At 40.0% G+C, this 17,383-nt stretch overlaps 1 protein-coding gene across 3 annotated transcripts in view; it reads left to right on the forward strand.

Annotated features, from left to right (window-relative positions):
• The window catches only part of GAB2 (GRB2 associated binding protein 2), a 189,388-nt gene that overhangs the window by 158,026 nt on the left and 13,979 nt on the right, over positions 1-17,383 (forward strand). For 2 of the 3 annotated variants that reach the window (XM_019811748.3, XM_003992683.6), the window contains exon 3: positions 791-1,034. In XM_019811748.3, coding sequence (XP_019667307.1) covers positions 791-1,034 — 244 coding nt within the window. Of the gene's footprint in view, positions 1-407; positions 652-790; positions 1,035-17,383 lie in introns of those variants that run through there. The other variant, XM_019811749.2, reaches the window with a different exon arrangement.

A 17,383-nucleotide genomic window follows, 5' to 3' on the forward strand; every position in this document is an offset into this window, starting at 1 on the left:
AAGGCCTTATGTGTTACGCTCAGGAACTTGGACTAGGCTTGGAGAACCAGCCAAATGAGTAATGCCCTTGGCTGGGAGGGTAGTACTCTCAGCTATGATCTATCTTTAATACCTTGCTGCTTTTCTAGCACAACAGAGGGGAGTTTAAGATGAGAATTAAGAGAAAAAAGACCAATTGACACAGAGTGGTGGGCACAAGAGTTGGGGAACGGGGAACATTGTTGTCCTCAGAGGACTTGGAAGGGCAGGCAGGAGGAGCTGGGACCAATCTTCCATGGGACGGTCTGCTGCAAGTACATTTCTGCTTTTATCATTTACACAATAAGGTACAGTCCAGGGTCTGAATCAATGAGTCTTCAGGAAGCAAAGCTCATTTAACAAAGCCAGCCTTAGCTTTGACAGAGGTGATGACAGCAGGAGCCTCCAAAGAGGAGGAGGGCAGTGGCACTTACTGCCCTCCCTCTGGAGAAGGGCCAGAGTCACAGTCCTGAGCCATGGACAGCCACACCTCCTGGGAGCAGGGCCATCACCATCAGGGTTGTGAGAGGGAGCAGACTCCAGACGACTCCAGGAGCAGTGCCGAGGGACAGGGCATCTCCGTTTCCACCAGGAGGCCACAGTCTTTCACTCAGGCAGACAGAGAAGGAGCAGGTGTGTGAGGGGGAGAGAAGGCTGCTGCTGGATCATTGCCTCTGCTCTTAATATCTCTTCTTCCTCTGACATCCCACTTTGGGATAAGGCCACTTTTCTTCCCCTTTTCAGTCACAGAGCTCCTTCTCTTGTTTCACAGACTCCCTGAGAAACATGTCCTCTGCCAGTCACGGCCCCCGCTCTTCTCCAGCTGAGCTCAGCAGCTCCAGTCAGCACCTTCTTCGAGAACGCAAGTCCTCAGCCCCATCGCACTCCAGCCAGCCAACCTTGTTCACCTTTGAACCCCCTGTGTCCAACCACATGCAGCCCACCTTGTCCACCAGTGCGCCTCAGGAGTATCTCTACTTGCACCAGTGCATAAGCCGGAGAGCGGAAAATGCAAGGTAGGAGACTGCTGTAAGCAGCGGTGGGGCAAGCACCCACTCACAGGACCTAGTCGCTTTCCGTCCTACAGTTTTTAATTTTAAAGACAGGGGAGTGAAATGGTTTCTCTTCTCAGGTGAACAGACGTATTTATTAACAGAGCATCCTTCTTTTGCTTAGGTAACCTTCACATTTTATTGCTATACAGTGATAATTGGGTTCCTCCGGAACCCATGATCAGAAACGATGCTATAAAAATGTTTTGTTTAATTTGGAGGAAAAAAGGCACTAGGGGCTAGAGTTTCAGAATTAGGAAAAAAATCAATTTATTTGCTGGCATTAAGAATATATCTATAAACCAATGCTTTCAACAATAGCCAAATTATGGAAAGAGCCTAAATGTCCACCAACTGATGAATGGATAAAGAAGATGTGGTTTATATGTACAATGGAGTACTACTTGGCAATAAGAAAGAATGAAATCCTGACATTTGCAGCAACATGGATGTAACTGGAGGGTATTTTCCTAAGTGAAAGGAGTCAGTCAGAGAAAGATATCATATGTGTTTACTCATATGTGGATCTTGAGAAACTTAACAGAAGACCATGGGGGAAGGGAAGGGGAAAAAATAGTTACAAACAGAGAGGGAGGGAGGGAGGCAAACTGTAAAAGACTCTTAAATACAGAGAACAAACTGAGAGTTGTTGGGTGGGGGGAGAGGGGAAAATGGGTGACGGGCATTGAGGAGGGCACTTGTTGGGATGAGCACTGGGTTTTGTACGTAAGCAGCAAATCACGGGAATCTACCCCAAAACCAAGAGCACACTGTACACACTGTATGTTACCCAACTTGACAATAAATTATATTTAAAAAAAGAATATAGCTATAAAATCTTACACTACTCAACAGATCCATATCTCACTTTTGCTCTAGAGCTGCACTGTTCTGCATGGTAGTCACTATCCATACGTGGTGATTTAAATGTGAATGGATTCAAATGAAATAAAATTTAAAATTAAGTTCTCGGTTGCACTAGCCACATTTCAAGTGCTCAGTAGCCACATGTGGCTAATGGCTGCTGTACTGGACAGCACAGATAAGGAAGCATCTCATCATCACAGGAAGTTCTAGAGCAAGGACTTCCTGCTCGAGAATAATGGTCTTTGTATTTCTGGCACCAATCTCTCTCACAGGTGTGGAGCCTGTAGATATTTTTATTACCTTTTATTCCCATTGCTAGGGTAAGCAAAAGCACAGAAATGATGGACTTTGCCAGAGCTTGTTCCCAGTTACTACCATGGCCAGCAGGCTACAAATCACATTTCTTAATTAATTTAGAAATACCTAATTTGTGTTAACAAAAATTAAGGCAATTAGAGAACTATGTATCACGCCATGGAACATTTTCATGTACAATCTCACGTGACCCAACCAAAGGCACTGAGAGGTAGCCAGTCTAGCTCCCTTCTCCCCGCCTCATAGATGAAGAAAGTGAGGTTCACAACTAAGAAGTGACAGAGGTAGGGCTAGAAACCAGGTCTGCTTATTTCTGGTCCTAGACTCTACACTGCACGATTCTGCTTCTGGGTCTCTGAGTCATTTACCATCACACAACAGAGGCTCCCCGCACTCGGTCTTAAGGTTGTCTCAAATGCCCATTTTCATTTGTTTCAGGATTCATTCATTTGTGACCTTTTAGTAGTTCAAACACGATCAACTTAGACATAAGGAGCTGAATTCTTTAAAAAAAAAAAAAAAAAAAGGACGAATTAGCCAAGATCACTGAACCAGTTAGCGGCAGTGCTGTAAATAGCACTGATTCTCCTGAATCACACACCCGAGACAGGCAGTGGGGTGTGACCAGAAGCAGATCACAGGCTTTGGAGTCCATCAGATATGGGTCCAAATTCAGGTTCTGCTACTTTCCTTGTGATCTAATTCTTTAACCTCCTGAGCTTCCATTTCCTTATCTGCAGGATGGAAGTAATGAATTCTGAGGTTTACTGATGAGCATAAAATGACAGAACACATATACCCGGTAGTGCGTCCTCAGTACATATTAACGTTTCTTCTCCTTGTGCTGCATCCCCCTCTCCTGCACCTGTGATTGCCTGAGATTAGAGAGGGGGAGGTCTTCAAATCATAGTTCTATCGAAAGACAGTGTACTTTCTCTTAATGCCTCTCAAAGTGCATATGAAATACCTGGGGATCTGGTTGAAATGCTGATTCAGTGGGCCTGGAGGGGGTCCTGAGATCCTGCCTTTCTGCTAAACACCAGATGATGCCAGTGCAGCATGTCTGTAGATCACACTTCAAGTAGAAGGCTTTATCTAATATTGACAACTGCCACCACCCCCACTCCGATGGTGCTGCTAAAGCAACAGATATAGAAATGTCTCTGCTTGAATTAGCAGTTGTGGCCCACTCTCTGCACCTCCTCCTCCTCTGTAAAACCTCTGTTAATTTTCCTAGATGAAATTTATTTCTTCCCTGCATTCCCACAGCAATTTTTTATTCCTCTCACACAGCATTTGGAACTCTCTGCTTCATATTATGGATATTTATATTAATATATTTCTGCATTTTGTGAAGACAAGACCAAAGGCATATAGTAGGTGCATAAAAAATATCAAAATATATTTCTTATAGAGAGTCAACATAATAGGGGAGACCAGACTTGTCTGGCAGCAGCTGGGGAGGCAGCTTTACTGCGGGCTTTTCTCTGTGTCACTGCTTTCACTTGTGTGGGTGTGGGAGCAAGAGAGTGATGAGCAGGATCTTGGAGACTTTGGGAAAAAATAAGTTCAAACAATGTTTGCAGAATTCCCAAGTGATGGAGGATGGGAAGGAAGCTTTCTTCGGTCCAGAAACACCATATAGTTTCTGGAAGTGTTGGAGTAGTTTGCATGATACTAAACATACTGTGGGGCACCTGGGTGGCTCAGTCGGTTAAGCATCCGACTTTGGCTCAGGTCATGATCTCACACTCTGTGAGTTCGAGCCCTGCATCGGGCTCTGTGCTGACGGCTCAGAGCCTGGAGCCTGCTTTGGATTCTGTGTCTCCCTCTCTCTGACCCTCCCCCATTCACTCTCTGTCTTTCTCTGTCTCAAAAATAAATAAACATTAAAAAAAATTTAAACATACTGTAACAATTATAAACTCCAAACACAATATAAAAAAGCAACTGTTCAAGCACTGAAGAGCAATCAAAAAGCAGGCAGAAACTGAGAGATTTGACTCTTCCAAGGAGCTAGCAGCATACAAAGACATTAAAATATGTGTGTTAATTGCTATAATATGTGGGGGTAGGGGAGGAGGGACTGGATCCTGAGTGAAGAGATGGTGAGATTCAGGAGAGAGCTAGAAACTCTGGAAAATAACTGAGAGGTTCCAGTTCCTGTGTGGTGGCAGAAACACTCCCTCCCACTGGTCACAACTGAACACTGTGGACAAAATACAATTACCCTGTCATTGTTTTGAGTCTAGAAAAATAAAATGAGGCAAATTATAAAGGGGAGAAAAATTTGGAGCTGCAGCTACACAGAGACGTATTTCTGTATCTCATGGAATTTCCCTGAAGGCGGGCCTGCTCGCCCAGCAGCACAGCGGAGCGCACAGCTGAAACTCTAATGGAAACCCCATATTTCTTGGTAGAGGAACCAGAAAAGGAGCCCTTTGGGGGCTGGAAAGGAGTAGAGTACCCAGAGTGAAGACAGTTGGAGAAGAGATTTCCTAATTCTGGGTGTGAAACCGCACAAGTCTCAGGCTCACTGTGAGCTGCATGGATGTTGGACAGACCACACCAGCACAGCAGAGGTTTTGAGAACTACACTGAGATTTGCACTCTGACACACAGAAGGAGACACAGAAGTTGGCAGCCTGAATCTAACCACGTAGGTTGCCTGCAAAACAAAAACCTCCACGTTCTCCAGAGGATTATAACAGAACCCAGAGTCCACACAGCATAATATTACAACATTAAGTATATAATCCAAAATTTCTCAGCATACAGAGAACCGGCAATGTGTAACTGGTTCTCAAGGGAAAGCGCTGATGCCAACTCCAACATAACCCAGATGTTGGAATTATCAGACACAAATTTAAAAGCCTGTATTATAACGATATTCCATGTGATGAAGGAAAATGCATTTGAAATTAAGGGAAAGAAAAAAACTATGAACCCCCACGTTTATATCCTGCAAAATTGTTCTTTAGGAATGAAAACAAAATCAAGAGATTCTCAGAGGAAAGAAAAATAAGAGCGTTTCCAAGAGATCAGATTTAAAGAAGTGATAAGGAAATTCTTCAGGCTGAAGCAAAATAGTACCAAAAGGAAACTAAATCTTCAGGAATGAAGGAAGGGCAGCAGAAATAGGAGTTATCTGCATAATTTTCCCCCTAAGTGCCTTAAAATATGTGAGTGTTGAAGGCAAGTATTAAACATTGTCTGGTGAGGTTTTCACCTGGTTTTCACTCTTCAGCCAAAAGTGCTTCCTTTGCCATTTCTTACCATATAAGTCCCCTTTTGACATGTTCTCCCAGTTTTCATTTATCTGGAAAGATCTGTATTTTACCTTCATTTCTGAGATATTTTTGCTGGATATAACATTCTGGAATGATAGTGTTATTTTCTTTTGGCATTTTAAAGTATGTCATTCTATAGTCTTCTGCCATTCATTGTTTCTGATGAGAGGTCAGATGTTATTTTTATTCGTAGAATCCTATGTGCTATGTATCTTTCTTCCTGTGAATGTTTTTTTTCTCCTTTTTAAAAAAAATTGTGAAATACACATAACATAAAATTTACCATCTCAGCTATTTTTAAGTGTACAGTTCAGTAATGTAGAGTACTTTCTTCCACACTGTTATACAGCCAATCTCCAGAACTCTTTTCATCTTTCAAAACTGAAACTCTCCACCCACTAAAAATTCCCCATTTCCCCTTTCCCCTACTCCCTGACAATCTTCTTTCTACTGTCTGTATGAAGCTGAATTCTCTAGGTAACTCATATAAATGGAATCGTATAGTATTTGTCTTTTTGTAAGTGGCTTTTTTCACTTAGAATAATGTCTTCAAATTTCATCCATTTTATAGCATATGACAGAATTACCATCTTTTTTATGGCTGAATAATACTTCATTGCCTGTATATGCCACATTTTGTTTGTTTCCCCCTAAATAGACACCTTGATTGCTTCCACCATTTGGCTATTTTGGATAATGGGGCTCTGTACATGGGTGTACAAATACTCTTCAAAGACTCAGCTTTCAATTATTTTGGGGTACACCCAGACATAGAATTGCTGGGTCCTCTGGTGATTATATTTTCTATATTTTGAGAAACTGCCATTCTGTTTTTCATAGTGGCTGCACCATTTTACAACAGTACACAAGGGTTACGGTTTCTCCATATCCTTGCCAATATTTGTTATTTTCTGGGTTTTTTGATAGTAGCCATCCTAATGAGGTGGTATCTCACTGTGTTTTTATTTGCACTTCCCTTCCATAATGATTAGTGATGTTCAGCATCTTTTCATGTCTTGGTGGCTATTTGAATATCTTTGGAGAAATGTCTTTGTAGGCCTCTGTCCATTTTGTTTTTAATCTGGTTGGTTTGTTGTTGTTATTGGGTTGTAGAAGTTCTTTGTATATTCTCGATATTAACCCCTTACCAAATATATGATTTACAAATATTTCCCCCATTCTGTAGATTACCTTTCACTCTGTTGATTGTGTCCTTTGATGCCAAGAAGTTTTATACTTTGATGTAGTCCAATGTATCTATTTTTACTTTTGTTGCCTGTGCTTTTGGTGTCTATATAAAAAAATCGTTGCCAAATCCAGTGTCAGGAAGCTTTTCCTCTTACATTTTCTTCTCAGAGTTTATAGATTTAGGTCTTATGTTTAGGTCTTTGATCATTTTTTTGTTAATTTTTTACATACGATCTAAGGTAAAGATCCAACTTCATTTCTTTGCATACAAACATCCAATTTTCCCAGCACCATTAGATGAAAAGACTTCACTGGATTATTTGTTTTTCGGGTGTGGAGTTTGGTGAGTTCTTTATAGATTTTGGATACTATCCCTTTGTCTGATATGTCATTTGCAAATATCTTTTCCCATTCCGTTGGTTGCCTTTGTTGATTGTTTCCTTTGCAGTGCAGAAGCTTTTTATCCTCATGAGGTCCCAATAGTTCATTTTTGCTTTTAATTCCCTTGCCTTTGGAGATGTGTCAAGTGAGAAATTGCTGCAGCTGAGGTCAGAGAGGTTTTTTCCAGCTTTGTCCTCTAGGGTTTTGATGGTTTCCTGTCTCACATTCAGGTCCTTTATCCGTTTTGAGTTTATTTTTGTGAATGGTGTAAGAAAGTGGTCTAGTTTCATTCTTCTGCATGTTGCTGTCCAGTTCTCCCAGCACCATTTGTTAAAGAGATTGTCTTTTTTCCATTGGATGTTCTTTCCTGCTTTGTCAAAGATTAGTTGCCCATACATTTGTGGGTCCTATTCTGGAGTCTTTATTCTATTCCCTTGGTTGATGTGTCTGTTTTTGTACCAATACCACGCTGTCTTGATGATTACAGCTTTGTAGTAGAGACTAAAGTCTGGGATTGTGATGCCTGCTGCTTTGGTCTTCTTCTTCAAAATTACTTTGGCTATTTGGGGTCTTTTGTGGTTCCATACAAATTTTAGGATTGCTTGTTCTAGCTTCGAGAAGAATGCTGGTGCAATTTTGAATGGGATTGCATTGAATGTGTATATTGCTTTGGGTAGTATTGACATTTTGACAATATTTATTCTTCCAATCCATGAGCATGGAATGTTTTTCCATTTCTTTCTATCTTCTTCAATTTCCTTCATAAGCTTGCTATAGTTTTCAGCATACAGATCTTTTATATCTTTGGTTATATTTATCCCTAGGTATTTTATGCTTCTTGGTGCAATTGTGAATGGGATAAGTTTCTTTATTTGTCTTTCTGTTGCTTCATTATTAGTGTATAAGAATGTAACTGATTTCTGTACACTGATTTTGTATCCTGCGACTTTGATGAATTTATGTATCAGTTCTAGCAGACTTTTGGTGGAGTCTGTTGGGTTTTCCATGTATAATATCATGTCATCTGCAAAAAGTGAAAGCTTGACTTCATCTTTGCCAATTTTGATGCCTTTGATTTCCTTTTGTTGTCTGATGGCTGATGCTAGCACTTCCAACACTATGTTAAACAACAGCGGTGAGAGTGGATATCCCTGTCGTGTTCGTGATCTCAGGGGGAAAGGTCTCAGTTTTTCGCCCACTGAGGATGATTATTAGCTGTGGGCTTTTCATAAATGGCTTTCTCCGCACCCCAAAAATAAATAATCCAGTGAAGAAATGGGCAGAGAACATGAATAGACACTTCTCTAAAGAAGACATCCAGATGGCCAGCAGGCACATGAAAAGATGCTCAACGTCACTCCTCATCAGGGAAATACAAGTCAAAACCACACTGAGATATCACCTCAGGCCAGTCAGAGTGGCTAAAATGAATAAATCAGGAGACTATAGATGCTGGAGAGGATGTGGAGAAACGGAAACCCTCTTGCACTGTTGGTGGGAATGCAAACTGGTGCAGCCACTCTGGAAAACAGTGTGGAGGTTCCTCAAAAAATTAAAAATAGACCTACTCTGTGACCCAGCAGTAGCACTGCTAGGAATTTACCCAAGGGATACAGGAGTTCTGATGCATAGGGGCACTTGTACCCCAATGTTTATAGCAGCACTTTCAACAATAGCCAAATTATGGAAAGAGCCTAACTGTCCATCAACTGATGTATGGATAAAGAAGATGTGGTTTATGTACACAGTGGAATACTACTTGGCAGTGAGAAAGAATGAAATATGCCCCTTTGTAGCAACATGGATGGAACTGGAGAGTGTGATGCTAAGTGAAATAAGTCATACAGAGAAAGACAGATACCATATGTTTTCACTCTTATGTGGATCCTGAGAAACTTAACAGAAACCCATGGGGAAGGGGAAAGAAAAAAACAAAAAAGTTAGGGAGAGAGCCAAAGCATAAGAGACTCTTAAAAACTGAGACTAAACTGAGGGTTGATGGGGGGTGGGAGGGAGGGGAAGGTGGGTGATGGGCATTGAGGAGGGCACCTGTTGGGGTGAGCACTGGGTGTTGTATGGAAACCAATTTGACAATAAATTTCATATTAAAAAAAACTTATTGAATAACTATGTCATACACCTGAAGAAAAAAAAAAAAAGAAAGAAAAGACTGGCCATTCCCCCATTGAATGGTCTAAGCATCTATGCTGAAAAATCATTAAATCATGTACATGAGGGTTGTATTCTATTCCATTGGTCTAGACATCTATCTTTATGCCAGTGCCACACTTTTAATTATTGTAGCTCTATAATAATATGTTTTGAAATCAGGAAGTGTGAGACCTTTCAGTTTGTTCACCTTTCACTTTGTTTGGAAGATTGTTTTGGCTATTTGGGCTTCTGACAGTTTTATGACTTTTTTCTTTGGCTTTCAGCAGTTTGACTACAATATTCCTAGGTGTGTTTTTCTTTGTTTAGGCTTCATTTACTTTCTGATTCTATTTGTTTCTATTTTTGATCCAGCGCAACAAAATTACCAATATTTCTTCAAGTTTTTTTTTTTTTTTTGCCCCATTCCATCTCTGCTTTCCTTCTATTCTTCATAGGTTAGACCACTTGATACTGACCCAAATATCACTGATACTACTCATTTTCAATAATTTTTGGAGGGTAATTGAAGTACAGTCACTATCAATATGTATTAACTTTCCTCATGCCCCTTTATAATCCATCCTTCCCTCTATCTCATTCCTCAGGAACTACCAACAATATTTCTATCATTACATTAGTTTTCATTTTCTAGAAGATTACTTGAGTAGAATCATTATAGTATTTACTTTTTTTCCTGCTTCTTTCAATCAATGTAATACTTTTGAGATTTATCCATATTGTTACATGGATCTTTAGTTGTTCCTTTTTATTGCTAAGTAGTAATTCAGTGTACCTTTATTTTTTTTAATATATGAAATTTATTGTCAAATTGGTTTCCATACAACACCAGTGCTCATCCCAAAAGATGCCCTCTTCAATACCCATCACCTACCATCCCCTCCCTCCCACCCCCCATCAACCCTCAGTTTAGTCTCAGTTTTTAAGAGTCTCTTATGCTTTGGCTCTCTCCCACTCTAACCTCTTTTTTTTTTCCTTCCCCTCCCCCATGGGTTTCTTTTAAGCTTCTCAGGATCCACATAAGAGTGAAAACATATGGTATCTGTCTTTCTCTGTATGACTTATTTCAATTAGCATCACACTCCAGTTCCATCCACGTTGCTACAAAGGGCCATATTTCATTCTTTCTCATTGCCACGTAGTACTCCATTGTGTATATAAACCACAATTTCTTTATCCATACATCAGTTGATGGACAGTTAGGCTCTTTCCATAATTTGGCTGTTGCTGAAAGTGCTGCTATAAACATTGGGGTACAAGTGCCCCTATGCATCAGTGCTCCTGTATCCCTTGGGTAAATTCCTAGCAGTGCTACTGCTGGGTCATAGGGTAGGTCTATTTTTAATTTTTTGAGGAACCTCCACACTGTTTTCCAGAGTGGCTGCACCAGTTTGCATTCCCACCAACAGTGCAAGAGGGTTCCCGTTTCTCCACATCCTCTCCAGCATCTATAGTCTCCTGATTTGTTCATTTTGGCCACTCTGACTGGCATGAGGTGATATCTCAATGTGGTTTTGATTTGTATTTCCCTGATGAGGAGTGACGTTGAGCATCTTTTCATGTGCCTGTTGGCCATTTGGATGTGTTCTTTAGAGAAGTGTCTATTCATGTTTTCTGCCTGTTTCTTCACTGGATTATTTGTTTTTTGGGTGTGGAGTTTGGTGAGCTCTTTATAGATTTTGGATACTAACCCTTTGTCTGATATGTCATTTGCAAATATCTTTTCCCATTCCGTTGGTTGCCTTTTAGTTTTGTTGATTGTTTCCTTTGCTGTGCAGAAGCTTTTTATCTTCATGAGGTCCCAATAGTTCATTTTTGCTTTTAATTCCCTGGCCTTTGGGGGTGTGTCAAGTAAGAAATTGCTGCAGCTGAGGTCAGAGAGGTCTTTTCCTGTTTTCTCCTCTAGGGTTTTGATGGTTTCCTGTCTCACATTCAGGTCCTGTATCCATTTTGAGTTTATTTTCGCAGTGTACCTTTATATCACAATTCATTTATCCATTCCTGTGTTGAGGAGCACTTGGATTGTTTCCAGTTTTAGCTATTACAAATTAAGGTCTGTTTGTACATACACAGCCACTAAAAAATCGCGGTGTACACATTTGCTTCATTTCTTTTGGGTAAATACCTAGAAAGCCCGGCCCAAACCTGACAAAGATTATGAGAATGAAAATTGGAAGTCTATATTCCTTGTGGATACAGATACATACACACACACATACACACACACACACACACACACACACACACACACATGCTAGGAATAATTTAAATATATTAGGGAATATATGTGTGTATATACATCATTAGGGTTAAGACATCATGATAAAGTGGGGTGCTTGGATGGCTCAGTCAGTTGAGCATCCCAGCTTCGGCTCAGGTCATGATCTTGTGGTTCATGAGTTCAAACCCTGCATCCATCTCTGTGCTGACAGCTCATCGCCTGGAGCCTGCTTCAGATTCTATGTCTCCCTCTCTGTCTGCCCCTCCCCTGCGTGTGTGCGCTCACATGTTCTCTTGCTCTCAAAAACAAATATTAAAAAAAAAAAGCCATCATGATAAAGTAGTGCTCTTCCCAGGAATGCAAGGTTGGATTGATATTAAGAAACCAACCAGCTGGGGCTCCTGGGTGGCTCAGTCGGTTAAGCGTCCGACCTCAGCTCAGGTCACGATCTCGCGGTCTGTGAGTTCAAGCCCTGCATCGGGCTCTGGGCTGATGGCTCAGAGCCTGGAGCCTACTTCCGATTCTGTGTCTCCCTCTCTCTGCCCCTCCCCCGTTCATGCTCTGTCTCTCTCTGTCTCAAAAATAAATAAACATTAAAAAAATTAAAAAAAAAAAAAAGAAACCAACCAGTGTAATTCATTACATCAGGAGAATAAGGAACAAAATAATATAATCATCAGCTTAGTAAACGCAGAGAAAGCATTTGACAGAACTCAATGCTTCTCCATAAAAATTTTTCTCAGGAAGCTATAAATAGAGGAGAACTTCTTCAAATTAGTAATAGACTTCTGAGAATAACCAAAAGCTAATATCATACCTAACAGAGAAATCTTAAGCATACTCTCATAATACTGGAAACAAGGACAGAATGCCTGCTCTCACCACTTCTGTTCAACATTGTGCTAGAGAATCTAGCCAGTTCAATAAAGGGACAAACAGGATAAAAGGCACAGAGATGAGAAAGAAAAATGTATGGCACAAAAACAGACACTCAGATCAATGGAACAGAATAGAGAACCCATAAATGGACACACAAATGTATGGCCAACTAATCTTTGACAAAGCAGGAAAGAATATCCAATGGAATAAGGACAGTCTCTTCAGCAAGTGGTGCTAGGAAAACTGGACAGCGACATACAGAAGAATGAACCTGGACCACTTTCTTACATCATACATAAACTCAAAATGGATGAAAGACCTAAATGTAAGACAGGAAGTCATCAAAATGCTCGAGGAGAAAGCAGGAAAAAACCTCTTTGATCTTGGCTGCAGCAACTTCTTACTCAACACGTCTCCAGAGGCAAGGGAAACAAAAGCAAAAACGAACTATTGGGACCTCATCAAAATAAAAAGCTTCTGCACAGCAAAGGAAACAATAGCAAAACTAAAAGGCAACCGACAGAATGGGAGAAGATATTTGCAAATGACATATCCGATGAAGGGTTAGTATCCAAAATCTATAAAGAACTTATCAAACTCAACACCCACAATCCAAATAATCCAGTGAAGAAATGGGCAAAAGACATGAATACACACTTTTCCAAACAAGACATCCAGATAGATGGGTAACAGACACATGAAAAAATGGTCAACATCATTCAGTATCAGGGAAATACAAATCAAAACCACAATGAGATACCACCTCAGACCTCTCTGAATGGCTAACATTAACAACTCAGGCAACAACAGATGTTGGCAAGGATGCGGAGAAAGAGGATCTCTTTTGCACTGCTGGTGGGAATGCAAACTGGTGCAGCCACTCTGGAAAACAGTATGGAGGTTCCTCAAAAATTAAAAATAGAACTACCCTATGACCCAGCAATTAACACTACTAGGTATACAGGGATGCTGTTTTGAAGCAGCACATGCACCTCAATGTTTATAGCAGCACTATCAACAATAACCAAAGTATGGAAAGAGCCCAAATGTCCATTGATGGATGAATGGATAAATAAGATGTGTGTGTGTGTGTGTATGTGTGTGTGTGTGTGTATGTATGTGTATGTGTGTGTGTGTGTATATATATGTGTGTGTGTGTGTGTGTGTGTGTGTGTGTATATATATATATATATATATATATATATATATATATATATAACGGAATATTACTCGGCACTCAGAATGAATTCTTGCCATTTGCAACTATGTGGATGGACCTAGAGGGTATTATGCTAAGGGAAATTAGAGAAAGACAAGTATCGTATGACTTCACTCATATGAGGACTTTAAGACACACAACAGATGAACACAAGGGAAAGGAAGCAAAAATAATATAAAAACAGGGAGGGGAACAAAACACAAAAGACTCTTAAATATGGAGAACAAACAGGGTTACTGGAGGAGTTGTGGGAGAGGGGATGGGCTAAATGGGTAAGGGACGTTAAGGAATCTACTCCTGAAATCATTGTTGAACTATATGCTAGCAAACTTAGATGTAAATTTAAAAAAAAATTAAAAATTTTAAAAAAAGGAAGATGTAACACTGTCTCTATAGGTGACTTGATTGTTTATATAAAAATTGTAAAGAATCTAAAAAAAACTACTAGAGTGAATAGTGAATTTAGCAGGGTCACAGGATAAAGGATTATTATATAAAAGCTAATTTTTACATACTAGCACTAGCAAAAACTGGAAAACGAACTTAAAAAAATTCTCTATAATGATGCCAAAAAACATGGACTACTTAGGAATAAAAAAGACACACAGGACCTCTTCACTGAAATCATTGTCACACACTGTTGTGGGATATTAGAGACCTAAATACAGAGAGTGATAGACTGTAGTTATGAATTGGAAGACCCAATATTATTAAAATGGCAAATATTCCCAAATTGATCTATAATTCCACTGCAGTCCAAGTAAAAATCCCAGTAAGATTTTTCATAGAAATTATTTTTTTTTAATTTTTTTTTCCAACGTTTTTATTTATTTTTGGGACAGAGAGAGACAGAGCATGAACGGGGGAGGGGCAGAGAGAGAGAGGGAGACACAGAATCGGAAACAGGCTCCAGGCTCTGAGCCATCAGCCCAGAGCCTGATGCGGGGCTCGAACACACGGACCGCGAGATCGTGACCTGGCTGGAGTCGGCCGCTTAACCGACTGCGCCACCCAGGCGCCCCTCATAGAAATTATTAAGCTAAGTCTAAAATTCATATGAAAATACAAACAATTTAGAATAACCATGATTTTTAAAAGAACAGCAACAAAATTAGAGGACTTATACTCCCTAACTTCAAGACTTACATCAAACAAATGTTCATCAAGATGGTGTTGTATTGATGCAAAGATAAACACACAAAGCTCACTAGAACAGAATCGTGAAGCCTGTGTGCTCACAGGTGGCCTGTGTTGACAAAAATGCCAATAGGGAAATGAAAAGTCTTTTCTCTTTTACAGAAACAATTATTTATTTATTCAGAGAGAGTGCATGCATGAGTGGAGGAGGGACAGAGAGAGAATCCCAAGCAGGCTCCACACCCCGTGCTGAGCCCAACACAGGACTCGATCTCACAACCGTGAGACCATGACCTGAGCTGAAATCAAAAGTCAAATGCTTAACTGACTGAGCCACCCAGGTACCCCAGGAAAATGAAAGTCTCTTCAAACAGTGGTGCTGGAACAGCTGGATATCCTTATAGGAATTTTTAAAAAAATTATTGATATCACACTACTCAAAAGTTAAATGTGTCAGAGACCTAAATGTAAAATCTGATACTGTGAAATTTCTGCATGAAAACATCTTTGTGATCTTGAGGCAAGCAGAGATTTTTATAATAGACTACAAAAGGCAAGAATCATAAAAGAAAATAAATTAATAAAGTAGTGTAATCACAATTAAAACTTTTGCTGTTCAGAAAACTCCATTAAAAAACAAAATGTCAATTCACAAAACATGAGAAAATATTTGAAACAAATATATCTGACACAGGATTTATTTCTAGAAAATATAAAGAACTATTACAACTTACGACAACCCAGTTTTTTTTTTAATGGGCAAAAGATTTGAATAGACACTTCACATAGAAAAAGATATAGAAATGGCAAGTGGAAGGATGCTGGATCACCAGGGAAATGTGAATTAAAACCTCCGAGCAATTTTGCTTCATTTCTACTGGAATGGGTAAAATGAAAAAGACTGACAATACCAAGTATCGATAAGTATGTGGATGTACTATTTCTGACATTCACATTACATATTAGGTGTTCTGGACAAAAGAAACAATGCTTTACAGTTTACAAACCACCGTCCCATTAGTTACCTCACTTGATCACCCAAATAACCTCACAGGGTCACTTCTAAGCAGGGACTTTTAAGAGAGAACCAGCTCGTTCATCTCTGCCTAGCATAGATATAAATATGTCTGTTGAGATTATTATAGTGAAACAGTATTTACTGAGGCTAATAATCAGCCACCTATCTATTCCTTTTTTCATTTATGGGGGAACTCCACATGTTTTACAGTAACTTAAGCACCCTAAAAGATAAAACTCTGAATTATTTATCAGGACTTTTACTTCAGTTTTACCCACTCGTCTTCCTTCAAGTACTGGATATGCATTCTGGCCAAAATGACTTCGTTCCTAAAATCTAGCTCTTGCACTGAACAAAAATAACTAACTCCTCAAAAGTAGTAACTATTGCCAAGGAAGGAGTTTTAAACAGACACCATCAAGAAAAGCAGAGTCCTTTCAGTCTTTGAAGACCAATTAGTGTCCCTGGATTTATTTTTGCCCTCCAGCCTTTTAAAGGCCTCATTTCAGATTCTAGACCTTTGCTGTCTTCCTATTTCAAGCAGTCTGTTCAACCTGTAGCGGGAGATCCATTGCGGTGAGTCACATGCTTTAGAAAGCTGTAACTCAAGGGTGGGGGGAAGAGAAATTTCAAGTGATGAGATTCTAGAATGAAAGCGTTACTGACCCTGCAGCAATATTCTGCAGAAATATGGTAGATTAAAAATAAAATCAGAGGGGCGCCTGGGTGGCTCAGTGGGTTGAGCATCTGACTCTTGATTTTGGCTCACATCACAATTCCCAGGGTTGTAGGATCGAGCCCTGTGTCAGGCTCTGCATTGAGTGGGTAGCCTGCTTCTTAAGATTCTCTCTCTCTTCCTCTGCCCCTCTCTCCCATTCGTGTGCTCTAAAAGAAAAAGAAAAAAAAAAAGTGAAATCAGAAATGTCACTGACCAAAGACCTTACCTTTGGTTAATCATTTCTAAGACTTCTCTGACTCATTCACCTGAGGGTGGCTTTGACTGACTAAAGGCAGAGAACATACAACTTTTAGTTTCATTTAGTTTTATATATATAAGTTTGCTCTGTAACCACAATGAGAAGGCGGGCTCAAACCTGCAGCCAGAAGGGTTTGAGATACAAAGATCACCTCACTTCTTGGAGATTGTGAAACAGTGTTTTCTGAGTTTTCTTCCCTCATTGGAAGGATCCACACATCCCATGTGGGACGGGTAAATGCAGAAGGATGGTCCACATGACCTCTTAAGAGTGACAGTTACAGAACTAAATGGTGGTTATTTTGCTTACAATCATTTGTGTATTAGCTTTCCTTAAATGGGAACATACCCATTAAAAATCAAACTGGGCTCTTCATTGTTAAGGTACTTGGAGTCTAGAAGGGTGAAATCATGGTGTTGTGCCGTACATAAAATTATATGGAAAAATGCCAAAGAACTATTGCAAAATAAAGTGCTGAGGAAAACTAGGAAACCGTTGATAAAAGATAAGGGGGAGGTTTGGGGGAGGTATTAAGACCAGAGCACGAGCAAACTTGTCTCTGCTCCCCTACGCATCCATCACCTCCCTGCACAACTCGGCCTTTTACTGTTTCTCTTGTGTGATATGTGAGGGTCATAGTTGTCTGTCAGAA

The sequence above is a fragment of the Felis catus genome, chromosome D1 (assembly GCF_018350175.1).
Source record: "Felis catus isolate Fca126 chromosome D1, F.catus_Fca126_mat1.0, whole genome shotgun sequence".
NCBI classification, from domain to species: Eukaryota; Metazoa; Chordata; class Mammalia; order Carnivora; family Felidae; genus Felis; species Felis catus.